The following is a 22309-nucleotide window of genomic DNA, read 5'->3' on the forward strand; positions in this document are numbered from 1 at the left end:
TCTCTCTCCCTCTCTCTCTCTCTCCTTCACTCTCTCTCCCTCTCCTTCACTCTCTCTCCCTCTCCTTCACTCTCTCTCCCTCTCTCTCTCTCCTCTCCTTCACTCTCTCTCCCTCTCCTTCACTCTCTCTCCCTCTCCTTCACTCTCTCTCCCTCTCCTTCACTCTCTCTCCCTCTCCTTCACTCTCTCTCCCTCTCCTCCACTCTCTCTCCCCTTCACTCTCTCCCTCTCCTTCACTCTCTCTTTCACTCTCTCTACCTCTCCTTCACTCTCTCTCCCTCTCCTTCACGTTCTCTCTTTCACTCTCTCCCCTTCACTCTCTCACTCTCCTTCACTTTCTCTCTTTCACTCTCTCTCCCTCTCCTTCACTCTCTCCTTCACTCTCTCTCTCTATCACTCTCTCACTCTCTCTACCTCTCCTTCACTCGCTCTCCCTCTCCTTCACTTTCTCTCTTTCACTCACTCTCTCCTTCACTCTCTCTCTCATTCACTCTCTCTCTCCCTCTCCTTCACTTTCTCTCTTTCACTCTCTCTCTCCCTCTCCTTCACTCTCTCCTTCACTCTCTCTCCCTCTCCTTCACTTTCACTTTCTCTCTTTCACTCTTTCTCCCTCTCCTTCCCTCTCTCTCCTTCACTCTCTCTCCCTCTCCTTTACTCTCTCTCCCTCTCCTTCACTCTCTCTCTCCTTCTCTCTCATGTCCATTGAAAAGGTATTCATGTCAGAATGAGTTAATGGATGGGTGAGTCAGCGGGAGCCGTAGATGGTCCTCTGGACAGGAAAGACTTCCTGCCTCTCTGAAGACATCCTGTCATGTTGATGTTTCTGTTGTGATATGCTAATATAGGCTGAGTCCCAAATGCCAGCCTTTTTCCTATATAGTGCACTGCTTTTGAACCAAGCCATATGGGCCACCTGATCAACAGTAGTGCTCTACATAGGGATCAGGGTGCTATTTGGGACACCAGAGCCTATACTGATGTGTGATGTGATGTAGGGTGAACTGCTACTCACTGAACCCTCAATGTTGTGGCTTTATCACGGTATGGTATGTCTACAGGGGATCCTTACCCCCAGCTGTCCTCTTTTCCCTCCGCTCTCCCCCTCATCTATCCCTCCACCATCAGATGACACTATACATTCATCTATCCCATCGCTGTATCTCTCAATTCTACTAATGGAATATCTCCCAATTCTACTAATGGAATATCTCTCAATTCTACTAATGGAATATCTCCCGATTCTACTAATGGAATATCTCCCAATTCTACTAATGAAATATCTCCCAATTCTACTAATGGAATATCTCCCAATTCTACTAATGGAATATCTCCCGATTCTACTAATGGAATATCTCCTACTAATGGAATATCTACTAATGGAATATCTCCCAATTCTACTAATGAAATATCTCCCAATTCTACTAATGGAATATCTCCCAATTCTACTAATGGAATATCTCCCGATTCTACTAATGGAATATCTCCCAATTCTACTAATGAAATATCTCCCAATTCTACTAATGGAATATCTCCCAATTCTCACGCCATTTGAGTCATTTAGCAGACGCCCTTATCCAGAGATACTTATATCTCTGGTGCATATATTTTCCTACTGATCCCCCGTGGGAATCAAACCCACATCCCTGGCGTTGAAAGTGCCATGCTCTACTGACTGAGCCACACAGGACCGTTCCACCCCCTCCCTCTACTCCGCTCTTCTCCCCTGATGCCATATGTAACCCTCCTCTGTCTTCTCTCCACAGCTGATCCTGGAGGCCCATAACGTCCCAGAGTTGTCTGCAGGGGTCAACTGTACCTTTGAGGACCTGGCTGAGATGGACGGTCTGGTGGAGGGGAACCGCATCAGGTGCAGCTCGCCTGCCGAGAAGGAGGTGCCTCGCATTATCGTAGACAAAGGTCTGTAGCATAAGATACCTGACTGATTACAGACCAATCAAAGAGCTCGGTTTTGCTTTTGAGTATGTTATTATTATTTATTTTTTTACGTGGTTTACATGAGTGTATTGACGCTTATGGAGGTGTTACTGATGAAGCCAAAACACTAACTAGTTTAAGTATGAAGCAAAAACACTAACTCGTTAAGCCAAGGACCTGCTAAATGTGGGAACTGATATGCGTCTCATTTGGGTCTTGGTGTGGTCTGGGGTTACGAGGGCTTACGTTCCCTGTTACCCATCGTAGCCCGGAACCCTCGGAGCAGCGCCCTAGAACGTGTTTAGTCACCCAATCAACTGTCATTACAGAGCATTTATTTACTTAATCTCTCACCGAGGAGGTAGGCTGACAGAGACATGTGGGACCCCAACAGCCCTGAGCGCGGGCAGATCACTCCACCTCTCCGGGACTCATTTCCAAGGCAAAGTGAAGGGGAGGAGCGGTTAAAAATTAATCCCGCTGCCAAAAAACGCTTTTGACAGCATTCATTCTCCGAGCTAAGCTTTCTTGTCCTCTCTCATCCTCGCTTCTCTCCTCCTCGACGTGGTTGGTTAACCCAGGTATAATTGAAAAGTGCACACATCTGGGCAGCTGTCTGGAGGACTGGTAATCTTTCATAATACCCAGACGTCTCCATGTGGAGATAATGAAGACGCTGCCGCGCCAAAAGAAGCAGGAGTGCTAACGCTAGCTGCTGCTTCATGTTGGCTACGCTAACGCCTCTTCAAAAGAAGTAAGGAGCGGGAGCTGTTGGTTCACGCCAGCTGCTGGTTCAAAAGTTGGCTAAGCTAACACCTCCTCAAAAGTAGTAAGGGAGCACTAACGCTAGCTGCTGCTTCACGTTGGCTAAGCTAACGCCTCCTCAAAAGTAGTAAGGAGCACTAACGCTAGCTGCTGCTTCACGTTGGCTAAGCTAACGCCTCCTCAAAAGTAGTAAGGGAGCACTAACGCTAGCTGCTGCTTCACGTTGGCTAAGCTAACGCCTCCTCAAAAGTAGTAAGGGAGCACTAACGCTAGCTGCTGCTTCACGTTGGCTAAGCTAACGCCTCCTCAAAAGTAGTAAGGGAGCACTAACGCTAAAAGTAACGCCTCCTCAAAAGTAGTAAGGGAGCGCTAACGCTAGCCGTTGGTTCACGTTGGCACAACGCTAATCCTGCTAAAGAGAAAAGAGGAAGAAAACCCCCTGAATTGTTCCTCCTACAAATACTCTGCAGATGTTTATTTGTTTACCGCATTTAGTGAATGTCTTTGAAATAGTTTTCTCTCCATCAGTCTTCATAGTGAATGAACAGGAGCTGGAGAGAAAGCTGCTGGCCTAATGTAAAGGTGGGAAGGACTAAAGGCCTTAGAAGAGAGAGAAAGGCCATTCACATGGACACTTTCATTGTTATTGTTGATGTTGAGTCTGCGTCCCAAATGCCACCCGTTTCTCTATGTAGTGCTTTTGGCCAGATCCTGGTCAAAAGTAGTGCACTACATAGGGAATAGGGTGCCATTTGGGACTCAATCTAGGATAACCATACACTAGCTAAATTAGCAGATGACTGGCTTTTTGGCAGTGGCCTCGGGTGGGTGAGAGCCCAACGGTGGGATTGTGTACAGCATGGCATGAATAATAACACCTATAAGTATTGGGAGTGGGGCAAGCAGGCCACCATGAAATTACAGGGCTGAGGGACCCACTGAGGCCTAACACACACTAAACCCCTGCTTACAGTACAGAGGGGGACACACTTACAGTACGGGGGGCACTTACAGTGTACATGGGCTATTACACCTTCACACCAAACCCGGACTCAATTACACACACACACACACACACGAAACAGACACGCCCACTCACCTACTTATACACAATACCTTTACCTAACCCTTCACACACTCTGCCATACACACACATCCTGTTGCACACACACACACAACCTATGCACAGGTGTATAACTGATAGAGTAAAGGGGACTCAGGGGAATTAGGAACATGTGTTCAGTGTTATGCCAAATGAACATCATGTAATTTATTTATTTACCTTTATTTAACTAGGCAAGTCAGTTAAGAACAAATTTGTATTTTCAATGGCGGCCTAGGAACAGTGGGTTAACTGCCTGTTCAGGGGCAGAACGACAGATTTGTACGACCTTTACATTAGGCCAGCAGCTTTCTCTCCAGCTCCTGTTCATTCACTATGAAGACTGATGTAGAGAAAACTATTTAAAAGACATTCGCTTAACCTTCCGGTTACTAGTTCAATGCTCTAACCACTAGGCTACCCTGCCGCCCCAAAAAGCTGTTGATGCCGCAGTAACATGTTACCATGTATGTGACTGTCTGAGATTAAACCTGACTTGGCTGCATGGAGCAAGACTGTGTTAGGCTGCTGAGCTAAAGGCGTTAGGTCGATGAGCTGACACAAGTCTTCAGGCAAGGTTACTAATTACCACACCACCTCTTACACACGCACGCACGCACACACACACACACACACACACACACACACACACACACACACACACACACACACACACACACACAGTATTTTGTCCTTTAGGAAACACCACACTAATGGATAGGGATGGAGTGCCTCATTAGGCAGCCATCTTGTTCAGGCAGTGTCAGAGAGAGAGAGGCCGAGGGGCCCTGCAGGGAGGGGGTAGTGAGCTAGTGATAGCAGCCTAGCAGGCATCAAGGTAACATTTAGGTGCTCTAATTAGGACAGATTCATTGTCAGCCACACTTTACCGTGATTGATGAACGATTCACCCCTTTTGTTAGAGAGAGAGCGAGCAAGAGAGAGAGAGGGGAGAGAGAGAGGAGGGATAGGAAGACAGGAGCAACACGAAGGGAAAGAGGGAAAGAGAGAGAGCGGGAGTGACAGAGAGAAGAGAGAGGGAACGGAGACGAAGACCGGAGTGACAGAGAGAGGCAGCGAAGAAGGGTAAAAGAAGACAAGAGTGACAGAGAGAGGGAGGGAGACGACCATTTTCTCTTCCTGTCTTTGGGGGAGGAGATGTCTATGTCGGCCTGTTGAATTAAACATGGAGTCAGTCCTTCATTAGGAAACCAGACAGAAGGACAGGAACAGACAGACTGTCTCTGTAGACACCTCCATTAACACACAGTCCTTCATTAGGACAGAAGGACAGGAGCAGACAGACTGTCTCTGTAGACACCTCCATTAACACACAGTCCTTCATTAGAAACCAGACAGAAGGACAGGAACAGACAGACTGTCTCTGTAGACACCTCCATTAACACACAGTCCTTCATTAGGAAACCAGACAGAAGGACAGGAGCAGACAGACTGTCTCTGTAGACACCTCCATTAACACACAGTCCTTCATTAGGAAACCAGACAGAAGGACAGGAGCAGACAGACTGTCTCTGTAGACACCTCCATTAACACACAGTCCTTCATTAGGAAACCAGACAGAAGGACAGGAGAGACAGACTGTCTCTGTAGACACCTCCATTAACACACAGTCCTTCATTAGGAAACCAGACAGAAGGACAGGGGCAGACAGACTGTCTCTGAGTCAGTCCTTCATTAGGAAACCAGACAGAAGGACAGGAACAGACAGACTGTCTCTGTAGACACCTCCATTAACAGTAGATTAGGAAACAGACAGAAGGACAGGAGCAGACAGACTGTCTCTGTAGACACCTCCATTAACACACAGTCCTTCATTAGGAAACCAGACAGAAGGACAGGAGCAGACAGACTGTCTCTGTAGACACCTCCATTAACACACAGTCCTTCATTAGGAAACCAGACAGAAGGACAGGAGCAGACAGACTGTCTCTGTAGACACCTCCATTAACACACAGTCCTCCAGACAGAAGGACAGGAGCAGACAGACTTAGACACCTCCATTAACACACAGTCCTTCATTAGGAAACCAGACAGAAGGACAGGGGCAGACAGACTGTCTCTGTAGACACCTCCATTAACACACAGTCCTTCATTAGGAAACCAGACAGAAGGACAGGAACAGACAGACTGTCTCTGTAGACACCTCCATTAACACACAGTCGTTCATTAGGAAACCAGACAGAAGGACAGGAGCAGACAGACTGTCTCTGTAGACACCTCCATTAACACACAGTCCTTCATTAGAAACCAGATCAGGAGCAGACAGAGTCTCTGTAGACACCTCCATTAACATCCTTCATTAGGAAACCAGACAGAAGGACAGGAGCAGACAGACTGTCTCTGTAGACACCTCCATTAACACACAGAAACCAGACAGAAGCAGACAGACTATATTAACACACAGTCCTTCATTAGGAAACCAGACAGAAGGACAGGAGCAGACAGACTGTCTCTAGATTCCAGACCTAGAGATCCTAGAGTCAGTACATCTCTGATATAGTAGATATATAATTCAGACTAGAGATCCTAGAGTCAGTACATCTCTGATATAGTAGATATATAATTCAGACTAGAGATCCTAGTCAGTACATCTCTGATATAGTAGATATATAATTCAGACTAGAGATCCTAGTCAGTACATCTCTGATATAGTAGATATATAATTCAGACTAGAGATCCTAGTCAGTACATCTCTGATATAGTATATATATAATTCAGACTAGAGATCCTAGTCAGTACATCTCTGATATAGTAGATATATAATTCAGACTAGAGATCCTGGTCAGTACATCTCTGATATAGTAGATATATAATTCAGACTAGAGATCCTAGAGTCAGTATATCTCTGATATAGTAGATATATAATTCAGATTAGAGATACTGGTCAGTACATCTCTGATATAGTAGATGTATAATTCAGACTAGAGATACTGGTCAGTACATCTCGGATATAGTAGATATATAATTCAGACTAGAGATCCTAGAGTCAGTACATCTCTGATATAGTAGATATAGACACACCTCCCATTGGTTGAGGTGCTCTGGGGTGTAATCATTAGTGCACATCTTTGCAAACAGTTAAAAAACGTTTTGCAACGGAAAACATTTCACAACAAAAACAAGAGTTTCTGTACGACTAATTCAGATAGGTCTCTCCCCGTTATGTTTCATGTGCTTCTTTTTGGTTCCGTTTGGTTCTGTTTGTTTGCTAGTGAATACATCCCAGGTAATCTAATATGTTGGTGTGGTCCAACCCTGCTCATAGTGTTTTTCTCTGTATCCTCCCTCCCTCCCTCCAGCTGATCACCAGATAGTTCAGCTCTACCTCAAGTCCAAGGAGACAGGCCTGGTCTTCGCCAACACCAGCTTTGTCTTCTACAACTGCAGCGTCCACAAGTCGTAAGTCTACATGTCTAGTCTCAATTACAGTCAGAATTACAAGCTTATTACATTTTTTTTAAAGGAAGTGTTGAAAATGTCATTATAAACTGTAACATATCATTGATGTTTGATACCCATAACTAAAGAATATTAAAGTAATGTCATAGTCTCTCTCCTCTCTCCTGTTCCTCACTCTCTCTCCTCTCTCCTCTCTCCTCTTCCTCACTCTCTCTCCTCTCTCCTGTTCTTCACTCTCTCTCCTCTCTCCTCTTCCTCACTCTCTCTCCTCTCTCCTCTCTCCTGTTCTTCACTCTCTCTCCTCTTCCTCACTCTCTCTCCTCTCTCCTCTTCCTCACTCTCTCTCCTCTCTCCTCACTCTCTCCTCTCTCCTCTCTCCTGTTCCTCACTCTCTCTCCTCTCTCCTGTTCTTCACTCTCCTTCTCCTCTCTCCTCTCTCCTTCTACTCTCTCCTCTCTCCTTTATCCTACGCCTTTCTCCTTATTCTTCTCCTTTCTCCTTCTCCTCTCTCCTGTCTCCTCTCTCCTATTCCTTTCTCCTCTCTTCTTCTCCTACTCCTCTCTCCTACTCTCTCCTCTCTCCTTCTCATCTCTCCTCTCTCCAACTCCTCTCTCCTCTCCCTATTTCTTCTCCTCTCTCTCTCCTACTCTTCTTTCCTCATCCTTCTTTTCTCACCTCTCTCCTTCTCCTCTCTCCTACTCCTCTCTCCTCTCCTACTCCTCTCTCCTACTTCTTCTCCTCTCTCCTACTCCTCTCTCCTCTCCTTCTCCTCTCTCCTACTTCTTCTCCTCTCTCCTCCTCTCACTTCCTCCTTCTCCTCTCTCCTTCCCCTCTCTCCTACCCCTCTCTCCTCTCTCCTCCCCCTCTCTCCTCTCTCCTTCCCCTCTCTCCTCTCTCCTTCCCCTCTCTCCTCTCTCCTACCCCCTCTCTCCTCTCTCCTACTCCTCTCTCCTACTTCTTCTCCTCTCTCCTCCTCTCACTTCCTCCTTCTCCTCTCTCCTTCCCCTCTCTCCTCTCTCATACTCCTCTCTCCTTCTACTCTCTCCTTCTCCTCTCTCAGGTGTTTGTCATGTGTGAGAAGCCCCTACCAGTGCCACTGGTGTAAATACAGACATGACTGCACCCACGACCCACGCACCTGCTCCTTCCAGGAGGGACGCGTCAAGAAGCAGAGGTAATTTCAGAGGTCAAGGGTCAAGTGTAAACATGAGTTGATTATGATTATTATGGTCTCATTGGCTATTGAGATTCAGGATGTAGCGTCCTCATTGGTTCACTTGTGAATATCTTTAATAATAAAGTCTGTGAGTGATCATATCATTATAAACCAGCAAACATACAGTATTTATGATAGGGTCATACTTACTGTATATCCTGCATCATATAAAGCAAAGGAGTCAGCTACAGTACCATACTTCATCTGATATATCTGGCTCAGGCTTTCTATGCTTATCCTCCACGCCCAACAAGATGATTACAGACCCACCAAATCTAATAAAAATGAAACATTTCCTTTTCCCAGCCCTATTCCCAACGACAGCTTATTTCATGTGAATTATCAATAGTATTGGCACTGGCCTTTTCCCTTTGAAGCAGGACTCACTGTAATTAGACATCTTTACTGTGTAGCTTGATGAGCTACACAACAGACCTGGATTCTCTCCCTGGCACCACACCGGCCTTGAGGGTGTATGTGTGTGTGGGAGTGTGTTGTGTGAGTGTGTGTGTGTGTGTGTGTGTGTGTGTGTGTGTGTGTCTGTCTGTGTGTGTGTGTGTCTGTCTGTCTGTCTGTCTGTCTGTCTGTCTGTCTGTCTGTCTGTCTGTCTGTCTGTCTGTCTGTCTGTCTGTCTGTCTGTGTGTCTGTGTGTCTGTGTGTCTGTCTGTGTGTCTGTGTGTCTGTCTGTGTGTCTGTCTGTGTGTCTGTCTGTGTGTCGTGTGTCGTGTGTTGATGGAAGGTATGGCAGCATGGGGAGGAACTGTGTAGTTAATCTGGCCCTCAGGGCATCCATGATGAAGATCCCTGTCTTGATGTCTGTTGCCAGGCGCTCCACGACAAGCAGGAACAAGCTCAGGGAGGGTTTTCCTCTTCTGATGAGTTTTATGCTCCATAATTTAGAATCCCACATTAGAACACCATCTCTGCCCAGAGCGATTCAAGCACATGCAACGTGTATAAACGTAGCTGGAATAAAATAATAATAATGAGATATTCATTATCTCTTTGAACTGCTCCGAGAGTAGGTGAGACTTAGCTTGGCGTTTCAGGATCCAATTAACACTTGTGTTGGTGGTCAATATTAACCCAGGGATAATAGTAGGATTCTTCTCATTGTGTTGACTGACAAAAACCCCAGCTCCCAAATAAAGCTGGGGGGATTTAGCATTAGCACGTTAATGACATCTCTCCCCAACATGCTTTTGTTTGACTGTTGTTTTAAAAAGCAGGTGTTTCTGTCCGCCTAACGAGCTTAATTTGGATTTAATTAACCTCGGGATTGGGGGTCGGGGATTGTCGCTACGTTCAACGTCACTGCGAATTAATGGATTTGCCTCGCATGCGCGGGTGCACTCGCACATAGACACATAAACGTACACGCACACACACATGCACACACACACTCCCCCAACCCTCCACCACTCCAAGCAGAAGACAATGACATGTCAACTTTGCTCAGACAAGTGGGATGGCCCCTCGCGGCGACCCTGGGATAGATGCATTTCACCATATTATTCCAATGAAGGGATTTCAGGAAGTCGATCTGGGTAATCCGCTGATGTTTTGTAATGAGCGACGTGATGCAGAGGCCTCCCGCTGACTGAGCCCCCTGTTAGTATGCACAAAGATAAATCACTAAAGCTAGCTAGGCCGGAGGCCATGCCGGGCTTTGTTGTCATTGGGTAACCGATGGGAGTGGCCAGGCAGGAGCTGCTCAGACTATAACGTGATGTTGCATTGCCCGGCGAACTCCGTTTTTCAGCTCATGTTGTTGACATGGAAAACAATGTCAATCCAAAATGGCCGCAGACAGCCCCACGTAAAAACTCACTAATCTAAAGCATGAACACGCTCCCCTCTCCCAGATATGTCGTTTGTTATGTGAATAAACACTATGTGTGTGAATCCATAGCTACTAGTGTATATTCAGTTTCACAAAAGCTTTATTTTCCCAACATTGGGCCATTTTATCTACTGTATGTTTTCTGGGGTTGTCTGAGGTGAACGAGGGGGGCATCAAATCCTTTTCTCCCTCCATCCCTCCTGTCTTCCCCCCTGTCTGCCTGTGGCGTCGTGCTACAACACCACACATGTCTTCACATCAGAGGACCCTCTACCCACTACCTCCCTGGGGGACATGGAAACCCATGAAATATGTGTTCATGATATTAAAACCTATCAAAGCCCTCCAGGTTGATTTCCTGGCCAAACGGGCCCCTAACGAGCTGGATCAGAGCAGGAGTTTGTCAGCATCTATCTGATGAATTGGATGGAACTATTAAGAGATGTTCATTGACACATGTAATTGGCACTAGTTCCAATGGCATTGGCAGTCCAACTGTAACCAAACCACAACCATGTCAATGTGAAAATAACCAATGTTAAAAGTGAAGTGTGGATATTAACCAATGTTAAAAGCGAAATGGGGATATTAACACATGTTAAATACTAAAAGTGACGTGGGGATATTAACACATGTTAAATACTAAAGTGACGTGGGGATATTAACACATGTTAAATACTAAAGTGACGTGGGGATATTAACACATGTTAAATACTAAAGTGACGTGGGGATATTAACACATGTTAAATACTAAAGTGACGTGGGGATATTAACACATGTTAAATACTAAAGAGACGTGGGGATATTAACACATGTTAAATACTAAAGTGACGTGGGGATATTAACACATGTTAAATACTAAAAGTGACGTGGGGATATTAACACATGTTAAATACTAAAGTGACGTGGGGATATTAACACCTGTTAAATACTAAAAGGGACGTGGGGATATTAACACATGTTAAATACTAAAGTGACGTGGGGATATTAACACATGTTAAATACTAAAAGTGACGTGGGGATATTAACACATGTTAAATACTAAAGTGACGTGGGGATATTAATAACACATGTTAAATACTAAAGTGACGTGGGGATATTAATAACACATGTTAAATACTAAAAGTGACGTGGGGATATTAACACATGTTAAATACTAAAGTGACGTGGGGATATTAATAACACATGTTAAATACTAAAAGTGACGTGGGGATATTAACACATGTTAAATACTAAAGTGACGTGGGGATATTAATAACACATGTTAAATACTAAAGTGACGTGGGGATATTAACACATGTTAAATACTAAAAGTGACGTGGGGATATTAACACATGTTAAATACTAAATGTGACGTGGGGATATTAACACATGTTAAATACTAAAGTGACGTGGGGATATTAACACATGTTAAATACTAAAAGTGACGTGGGGATATTAACACATGTTAAATACTAAAGTGACGTGGGGATATTAACACATGTTAAATACTAAAGTGACGTGGGGATATTAACACATGTTAAATACTAAAGTGACGTGGGGATATTAACACATGTTAAATACTAAAGTGACGTGGGGATATTAACACATGTTAAATACTAAAGTGACGTGGGGATATTGCACATGTTTAAAACTAAAAGTGACGTGGGGATATTAACACATGTTAAATACTAAAAGTGACGTGGGGATATTAACACATGTTAAATACTAAAGTGACGTGGGGATATTAATAACACATGTTAAATACTAAAGTGATATTAACGGGGGATATTAACACATGTTAAATACTAAAAGTGACGTGGGGATATTAACACATGTTAAATACTAAAGTGACGTGGGGATATTAACACATGTTAAATACTAAAGTGACGTGGGGATATTAATAACACATGTTAAATACTAAAAGTGACGTGGGGATATTAACACATGTTAAATACTAAAGTGAAATACGTGGGGATATTAACACATGTTAAATACTAAAGTGACGTGGGGATATTAATAACACATGTTAAATACTAAAGTGACGTGGGGATATTAACACATGTTAAATACTAAAATACTAAAGTGACGTGGGGATATTAACACATGTTAAATACTAAAGTGACGTGGGGATATTAACACATGTTAAATACTAAAGTGACGTGGGGATATTAACACATGTTAAATACTAAAGTGACGTGGGGATATTAACACATGTTTAAATACTAAAGTGACGTATATTAACACATGTTAAATACTAAAAGTGACGTGGGGATATTAACACATGTTAAATACTAAAGTGACGTGGGGATATTAACACATGTTAAATACTAAAGTGACGTGGGGATATTAACACATGTTAAATACTAAAAGTGACGTGGGGATATTAACACATGTTAAATACTAAAGTGACGTGGGGATATTAATAACACATGTTAAATACTAAAGTGACGTGGGGATATTAATAACACATGTTAAATACTAAAAGGGACGTGGGGATATTAACACATGTTAAATACTAAAGTGACGTGGGGATATTAACACATGTTAAATACTAAAGTGACGTGGGGATATTAACACATGTTAAATACTAAAAGTGACGTGGGGATATTAACACATGTTAAATACTAAATGTGACGTGGGGATATTAACACATGTTAAATACTAAAGTGGGGATATTAACACATGTTAAATACTAAAAGTGACGTGGGGATATTAACACATGTTAAATACTAAAGTGACGTGGGGATATTAACACATGTTAAATACTAAAAGTGACGTGGGGATATTAACACATGTTAAATACTAAAAGTGACGTGGGGATATTAACACATGTTAAATACTAAATGTGACGTGGGGATATTAACACATGTTAAATACTAAAGTGACGTGGGGATATTAACACATGTTAAATACTAAAGTGACGTGGGGATATTAACACATGTTAAATACTAAAAGTGACGTGGGGATATTAACACATGTTAAATACTAAAGTGACGTGGGGATATTAACACATGTTAAATACTAAAGTGACGTGGGGATATTGCACATGTTTAAAACTAAAAGTGACGTGGGGATATTAACACATGTTAAATACTAAAAGTGACGTGGGGATATTAACACATGTTAAATACTAAAGTGACGTGGGGATATTAACACATGTTAAATACTAAAAGTGACGTGGGGATATTAACACATGTTTAAAACTAAAACTAAAGTGACGTGGGGATATTAACACATGTTAAATACTAAAAGTGACGTGGGGATATTAACACATGTTAAATACTAAAGTGACGTGGGGATATTAACACATGTTAAATACTAAAGTGACGTGGGGATATTAACACATGTTAAATACTAAAAGTGACGTGGGGATATTAACACATGTTAAATACTAAATGTGACGTGGGGATATTAACACATGTTAAATACTAAATGTGACGTGGGGATATTAACACATGTTAAATACTAAAGTGGAGTGGGGATATTAACACATGTTAAATACTAAAGTGACGGGGGATATTAACACATGTTAAATACTAAAAGTGACGTGGGGATATTAACACATGTTAAATACTAAAAGTGACGTGGGGATATTAACACATGTTAAATACTAAAAGTGACGTGGGGATATTAACACATGTTAAATACTAAATGTGACGTGGGGATATTAACACATGTTAAATACTAAAGTGACGTGGGGATATTAACACATGTTAAATACTAAATGTGACGTGGGGATATTAACACATGTTAAATACTAAAAGTGACGTGGGGATATTAACACATGTTAAATACTAAAGTGACGTGGGGATATTAACACATGTTAAATACTAAAGTGACGTGGGGATATTAACACATGTTAAATACTAAAGTGACGTGGGGATATTAACACATGTTAAATACTAAAGTGACGTGGGGATATTAACACATGTTAAATACTAAAGTGACGTGGGGATATTAACACAAAGTGTAAACACATGTTAAATACTAAAGTGACGTGGGGATATTAACACATGTTAAATACTAAATACTAAATGTGACGTGGGGATATTAACACATGTTAATACTAAAAGTGACGTGGGGATATTAACACATGTTAAATACTAAAGTGACGTGGGGATATTAACACATGTTAAATACTAAAAGTGACGTGGGGATATTAACACATGTTAAATACTAAAAGTGACGTGGGGATATTAACACATGTTAAATACTAAAGTGACGTGGGGATATTAACACATGTTAAATACTAAAGTGACGTGGGGATATTAACACATGTTAAATACTAAAAGTGACGTGGGGATATTAACACATGTTAAATACTAAAAGTGACGTGGGGATATTAACACATGTTAAATACTAAAGTGACGTGGGGATATTAACACATGTTAAATACTAAAGTGACGTGGGGATATTAACACATGTTAAATACTAAAGTGACGTGGGGATATTAACACATGTTAAATACTAAAGTGACGTGGGGATATTTAACACATGTTAAAACTAAAAGTGACGTGGGGATATTAACACATGTTAAATACTAAAGTGACGTGGGGATATTAACACATGTTAAATACTAAAGTGACGTGGGGATATTAACACATGTTAAATACTAAAGTGACGTGGGGATATTAACACATGTTAAATACTAAAGTGACGTGGGGATATTAACACATGTTAAATACTAAAGTGACGTGGGGATATTAACACATGTTAAATACTAAAGTGACGTGGGGATATTAACACATGTTAATTAACACATACTAAAAGTGACGTGGGGATATTAACACATGTTAAATACTAAAGTGACGTGGGGATATTAACACATGTTAAATACTAAAGTGACGTGGGGATATTAACACATGTTAAATACTAAAAGTGACGTGGGGATATTAACACATGTTAAATACTAAAGTGACGTGGGGATATTAACACATGTTAAATACTAAAGTGACGTGGGGATATTAACACATGTTAAATACTAAAAGTGACGTGGGGATATTAACACATGTTTAATACTAAAAGTGACGTGGGGATATTAACACATGTTAAATACTAAAAGTGACGTGGGGATATTAACACATGTTAAATACTAAAAGTGACGTGGGGATATTAACACATGTTAAATACTAAAGTGACGTGGGGATATTAACACATGTTAAATACTAAAGTGACGTGGGGATATTAACACATGTTAAATACTAAAGTGACGTGGGGATATTAACACATGTTAAATACTAAAGTGACGTGGGGATATTAACACATGTTAAATACTAAAGTGACGTGGGGATATTAACACATGTTAAATACTAAAAGTGACGTGGGATATTAACACATGTTAAATACTAAAGTGACGTGGGGATATTAACACATGTTAAATACTAAAGTGACGTGGGGATATTACATGTTTAAAACTAAAAGTGACGTGGGGATATTAACACATGTTAAATACTAAAAGTGACGTGGGGATATATAACACATGTTAAATACTAAAGTGACGTGGGGATATTAACACATGTTAAATACTAAAGTGACGTGGGGATATTAACACATGTTAAATACTAAAGTGACGTGGGGATATTAACACATGTTAAATACTAAAGTGACGTGGGGATATTAACACATGTTAAATACTAAAAGTGACGTGGGGATATTAACACATGTTAAATACTAAAGTGACGTGGGGATATTAACACATGTTAAATACTAAAACACATGTTAAATACTAAAGTGACGTGGGGATATTAACACATGTTAAATACTAAAGTGACGTGGGGATATTAACACATGTTAAATACTAAAGTGACGTGGGGATATTAAAACTAAAAGTGACATATTAACACATGTTAAATACTAAAAGTGACGTGGGGATATTAACACATGTTAAATACTAAAGTGACGTGGGGATATTAATAACACATGTTAAATACTAAAGTGACGTGGGGATATTAATAACATGTTAAATACATGATAAATACTAAAAGTGACGTGGGGATATTAACACATGTTAAATACTAAAGTGACGTGGGGATATTAACACATGTTAAATACTAAAGTACTAAAAGTGACGTGGGGATATTAACACATGTTAAATACTAAAGTGACGTGGGGATATTAACACATGTTAAATACTAAAGTGACGTGGGGATATTAACACATGTTAAATACTAAAAGTGACGTGGGGATATTAACACATGTTAAATACTAAATGTGACGTGGGGATATTAACACATGGTAAATACTAAAGTGACGTGGGGATATTAACACATGTTAAATACTAAAAGTGACGTGGGGATATTAACACATGTTAAATACTAAAGTGACGTGGGGATATTAACACATGTTAAATACTAAAAGTGACGTGGGGATATTAACACATGTTTAAATACTAAAAGTGACGTGGGGATATTAACACATGTTAAATACTAAATGTGACGTGGGGATATTAACACATGTTAAATACTAAAGTGACGTGGGGATATTAACACATGTTAAATACTAAAGTGACGTGGGGATATTAACACATGTTAAATACTAAAGTGACGTGGGGATATTAACACATGTTAAATACTAAAGTGACGTGGGGATATTAACACATGTTAAATACTAAAAGTGACGTGGGGATATTAACACATGTTAAATACTAAAGTGACGTGGGGATATTAACACATGTTAAATACTAAAGTGACGTGGGGATATTAACACATGTTAAATACTAAAAGTGACGTGGGGATATTAACACATGTTAAATACTAAAAGTGACGTGGGGATATTAACACATGTTAAATACTAAAAGTGACGTGGGGATATTAACACATGTTAAATACTAAAGTGACGTGGGGATATTAACACATGTTAAATACTAAAGTGACGTGGGGATATTAACACATGTTAAATACTAAAAGTGACGTGGGGATATTAACACATGTTAAATACTAAATGTGACGTGGGGATATTAACACATGTTAAATACTAAAGTGACGTGGGGATATTAACACATGTTAAATACTAAAGTGACGTGGGGATATTAACACATGTTAAATACTAAAGTGACGTGGGGATATTGCACATGTTTAAAACTAAAAGTGACGTGGGGATATTAACACATGTTAAATACTAAAGTGACGTGGGGATATTAACACATGTTAAATACTAAATGTGACGTGGGGATATTAACACATGTTAAATACTAAATGTGACGTGGGGATATTAACACATGTTAAATACTAAAGTGAAGTGGGGATATTAACACATGTTAAATACTAAAGTGACGTGGGGATATTGCACATGTTTAAAACTAAAAGTGACGTGGGGATATTAACACATGTTAAATACTAAAGTGACGTGGGGATATTAACACATGTTAAATACTAAAGTGACGTGGGGATATTAATAACACATGTTAAATACTAAAGTGACGTGGGGATATTAATAACACATGTTAAATACTAAAAGTGACGTGGGGATATTAACACATGTTAAATACTAAAAGTGACGTGGGGATATTAACACATGGTTAAATACTAAAGTGACGTGGGGATATTAACACATGTTAAATACTAAAAGTGACGTGGGGATATTAACACATGTTAAATACTAAAAGTGACGTGGGGATATTAACACATGTTAAATACTAAAGTGACGTGGGGATATTAATAACACATGTTAAATACTAAAGTGACGTGGGGATATTAATAACACATGTTAAATACTAAAAGTGACGTGGGGATATTAACACATGTTAAATACTAAAGTGACGTGGGGATATTAACACATGTTAAATACTAAAGTGACGTGGGGATATTAACACATGTTAAATACTAAAGTGACGTGGGGATATTAACACATGTTAAATACTAAAGTGACGTGGGGATATTGCACATGTTTAAAACTAAAAGTGACGTGGGGATATTAACACATGTTAAATACTAAAAGTGACGTGGGGATATTAACACATGTTAAATACTAAAGTGACGTGGGGATATTAATAACACATGTTAAATACTAAAGTGACGTGGGGATATTAATAACACATGTTAAATACTAAAAGTGACGTGGGGATATTAACACATGTTAAATACTAAAGTGACGTGGGGATATTAATAACACATGTTAAATACTAAAGTGACGTGGGGATATTAATAACACATGTTAAATACTAAAAGTGACGTGGGGATATTAACACATGTTAAATACTAAAGTGACGTGGGGATATTAACACATGTTAAATACTAAAGTGACGTGGGGATATTAACACATGTTAAATACTAAAAGTGACGTGGGGATATTAACACATGTTAAATACTAAATGTGACGTGGGGATATTAACACATGTTAAATACTAAAGTGACGTGGGGATATTAACACATGTTAAATACTAAAAGTGACGTGGGGATATTAACACATGTTAAATACTAAAGTGACGTGGGGATATTAACACATGTTAAATACTAAAAGTGACGTGGGGATATTAACACATGTTTAAAACTAAAAGTGACGTGGGGATATTAACACATGTTAAATACTAAATGTGACGTGGGGATATTAACACATGTTAAATACTAAAGTGACGTGGGGATATTAACACATGTTAAATACTAAAGTGACGTGGGGATATTAACACATGTTAAATACTAAAGTGACGTGGGGATATTAACACATGTTAAATACTAAAGTGACGTGGGGATATTAACACATGTTAAATACTAAAGTGACGTGGGGATATTGCACATGTTTAAAACTAAAAGTGACGTGGGGATATTAACACGTGTTAAATACTAAAAGTGACGTGGGGATATTAACACATGTTAAATACTAAAGTGACGTGGGGATATTAACACATGTTAAATACTAAAAGTGACGTGGGGATATTAACACATGTTTAAAACTAAAAGTGACGTGGGGATATTAACACGTGTTAAATACTAAAAGTGACGTGGGGATATTAACACATGTTAAATACTAAAGTGACGTAGGGATATTAACACATGTTAAATACTAAAGTGACGTGGGGATATTAACACATGTTAAATACTAAAAGTGACGTGGGGATATTAACACATGTTAAATACTAAATGTGACGTGGGGATATTAACACATGTTAAATACTAAATGTGACGTGGGGATATTAACACATGTTAAATACTAAAGTGAAGTGGGGATATTAACACATGTTAAATACTAAAGTGACGTGGGGATATTGCACATGTTTAAAACTAAAAGTGACGTGGGGATATTAACACATGTTAAATACTAAAGTGACGTGGGGATATTAACACATGTTAAATACTAAATGTGACGTGGGGATATTAACACATGTTAAATACTAAATGTGACGTGGGGATATTAACACATGTTAAATACTAAAGTGAAGTGGGGATATTAACACATGTTAAATACTAAAGTGACGTGGGGATATTGCACATGTTTAAAACTAAAAGTGACGTGGGGATATTAACACATGTTAAATACTAAAGTGACGTGGGGATATTAACACATGTTAAATACTAAAGTGACGTGGGGATATTAACACATGTTAAATACTAAAGTGACGTGGGGATATTAACACATGTTAAATACTAAAGTGACGTGGGGATATTAACACATGTTAAATACTAAAGTGACGTGGGGATATTAACACATGTTAAATACTAAAGTGACGTGGGGATATTAACACATGTTAAATACTAAAGTGACGTGGGGATATTAACACATGTTCAATACTAAAAGTGACGTGGGGATATTAACACATGTTAAATACTAAAGTGACGTGGGGATATTAACACATGTTAAATACTAAAGTGACGTGGGGATATTAACACATGTTAAATACTAAAAGTGACGTGGGGATATTAACACATGTTAAATACTAAAGTGACGTGGGGATATTAACACATGTTAAATACTAAAGTGACGTGGGGATATTAACACATGTTAAATACTAAAGTGACGTGGGGATATTGCAAAAACTAAAAGTGACGTATATTAACACATGTTAAATACTAAAGTGACGTGGGGATATTAACACATGTTAAATACTAAATGTGACGTGGGGATATTAACACATGTTAAATACTAAATGTGACGTGGGGATATTAACACATGTTAAATACTAAAGTGGAGTGGGGATATTAACACATGTTAAATACTAAAGTGACGTGGGGATATTAACACATGTTAAATACTAAAAGTGACGTGGGGATATTAACACATGTTAAATACTAAAGTGACGTGGGGATATTAACACATGTTAAATACTAAAGTGACGTGGGGATATTAACACATGTTAAATACTAAAGTGACGTGGGGATATTAACACATGTTAAATACTAAAGTGACGTGGGGATATTAACACATGTTAAATACTAAAGTGACGTGGGGATATTAACACATGTTAAATACTAAAGTGACGTGGGGATATTAACACATGTTAAATACTAAAGTGACGTGGGGATATTAACACATGTTAAATACTAAAAGTGACGTGGGGATATTAACACATGTTAAATACTAAAGTGACGTGGGGATATTAACACATGTTAAATACTAAAGTGACGTGGGGATATTAACACATGTTAAATACTAAAAGTGACGTGGGGATATTAACACATGTTAAATACTAAAGTGACGTTATTAACACATGTTAAATACTAAAGTGACGTGGGGATATTAACACATGTTAAATACTAAAGTGACGTGGGGATATTAACACATGTTTAAATACTAAAAGTGACGTGGTGATATTAACACATGTTAAATACTAAAAGTGACGTGGGGATATTAACATGTTAAATACTAAAGTGACGTGGGGATATTAACACATGTTAAATACTAAAGTGACGTGGGGATATTAACACATGTTAAATACTAAAGTGACGTGGGGATATTAACACATGTTAAATACTAAAGTGACGTGGGGATATTAACACATGTTAAATACTAAAGTGACGTGGGGATATTAACACATGTTAAATACTAAAGTGACGTGGGGATATTAACACATGTTAAATACTAAAAGTGACGTGGGGATATTAACACATGTTAAATACTAAAGTGACGTGGGGATATTAACACATGTTAAATACTAAAGTGACGTGGGGATATTAACACATGTTAAATACTAAAGTGACGTGGGGATATTGCACATGTTTAAAACTAAAAGTGACGTGGGGATATTAACACATGTTAAATACTAAAAGTGACGTGGGGATATTAACACATGTTAAATACTAAAGTGACGTGGGGATATTAACACATGTTAAATACTAAAGTGACGTGGGGATATTAACACATGTTAAATACTAAAAGTGACGTGGGGATATTAACACATGTTAAATACTAAAGTGACGTGGGGATATTAACACATGTTAAATACTAAAGTGACGTGGGGATATTAATAACACATGTTAAATACTAAAAGTGACGTGGGGATATTAACACATGTTAAATACTAAAGTGACGTGGGGATATTAACACATGTTAAATACTAAAGTGACGTGGGGATATTAACACATGTTAAATACTAAAGTGACGTGGGGATATTAACACATGTTAAATACTAAAGTGACGTGGGGATATTGCACATGTTTAAAACTAAAAGTGACGTGGGGATATTAACACATGTTAAATACTAAAAGTGACGTGGGGATATTAACACATGTTAAATACTAAAGTGACGTGGGGATATTAATAACACATGTTAAATACTAAAGTGACGTGGGGATATTAATAACACATGATAAATACTAAAAGTGACGTGGGGATATTAACACGTTAAATACTAAAGTGACGTGGGGATATTAATAACACATGTTAAATACTAAAGTGACGTGGGGATATTAATAACACATGTTAAATACTAAAAGTGACGTGGGGATATTAACACATGTTAAATACTAAAGTGACGTGGGGATATTAACACATGTTAAATACTAAAGTGACGTGGGGATATTAACACATGTTAAATACTAAAAGTGACGTGGGGATATTAACACATGTTAAATACTAAATGTGACGTGGGGATATTAACACATGTTAAATACTAAAG

The 22309-nt window shown here is 39.2% G+C and overlaps 1 protein-coding gene across 1 annotated transcript in view; it reads left to right on the top strand.

Moving 5' to 3' along the window:
* Nucleotides 1–22309, top strand: part of LOC115125652 (plexin-A4-like) — a gene marked incomplete at its 3' end in the record, with an annotated part of 305241 nt that overhangs the window by 59303 nt on the left and 223629 nt on the right. Inside the window, exons 3-6 of the mRNA XM_065017000.1 lie at nucleotides 1764–1917; nucleotides 7123–7222; nucleotides 8283–8396; nucleotides 10012–10015. Of these exons, the coding sequence (XP_064873072.1) occupies nucleotides 1764–1917; nucleotides 7123–7222; nucleotides 8283–8396; nucleotides 10012–10015 (372 nt within the window). The remainder of the gene's footprint in view (nucleotides 1–1763; nucleotides 1918–7122; nucleotides 7223–8282; nucleotides 8397–10011; nucleotides 10016–22309) is intronic.

Source organism: Oncorhynchus nerka, unplaced genomic scaffold, assembly GCF_034236695.1.
Source record: "Oncorhynchus nerka isolate Pitt River unplaced genomic scaffold, Oner_Uvic_2.0 unplaced_scaffold_690, whole genome shotgun sequence".
NCBI classification, from domain to species: Eukaryota; Metazoa; Chordata; class Actinopteri; order Salmoniformes; family Salmonidae; genus Oncorhynchus; species Oncorhynchus nerka.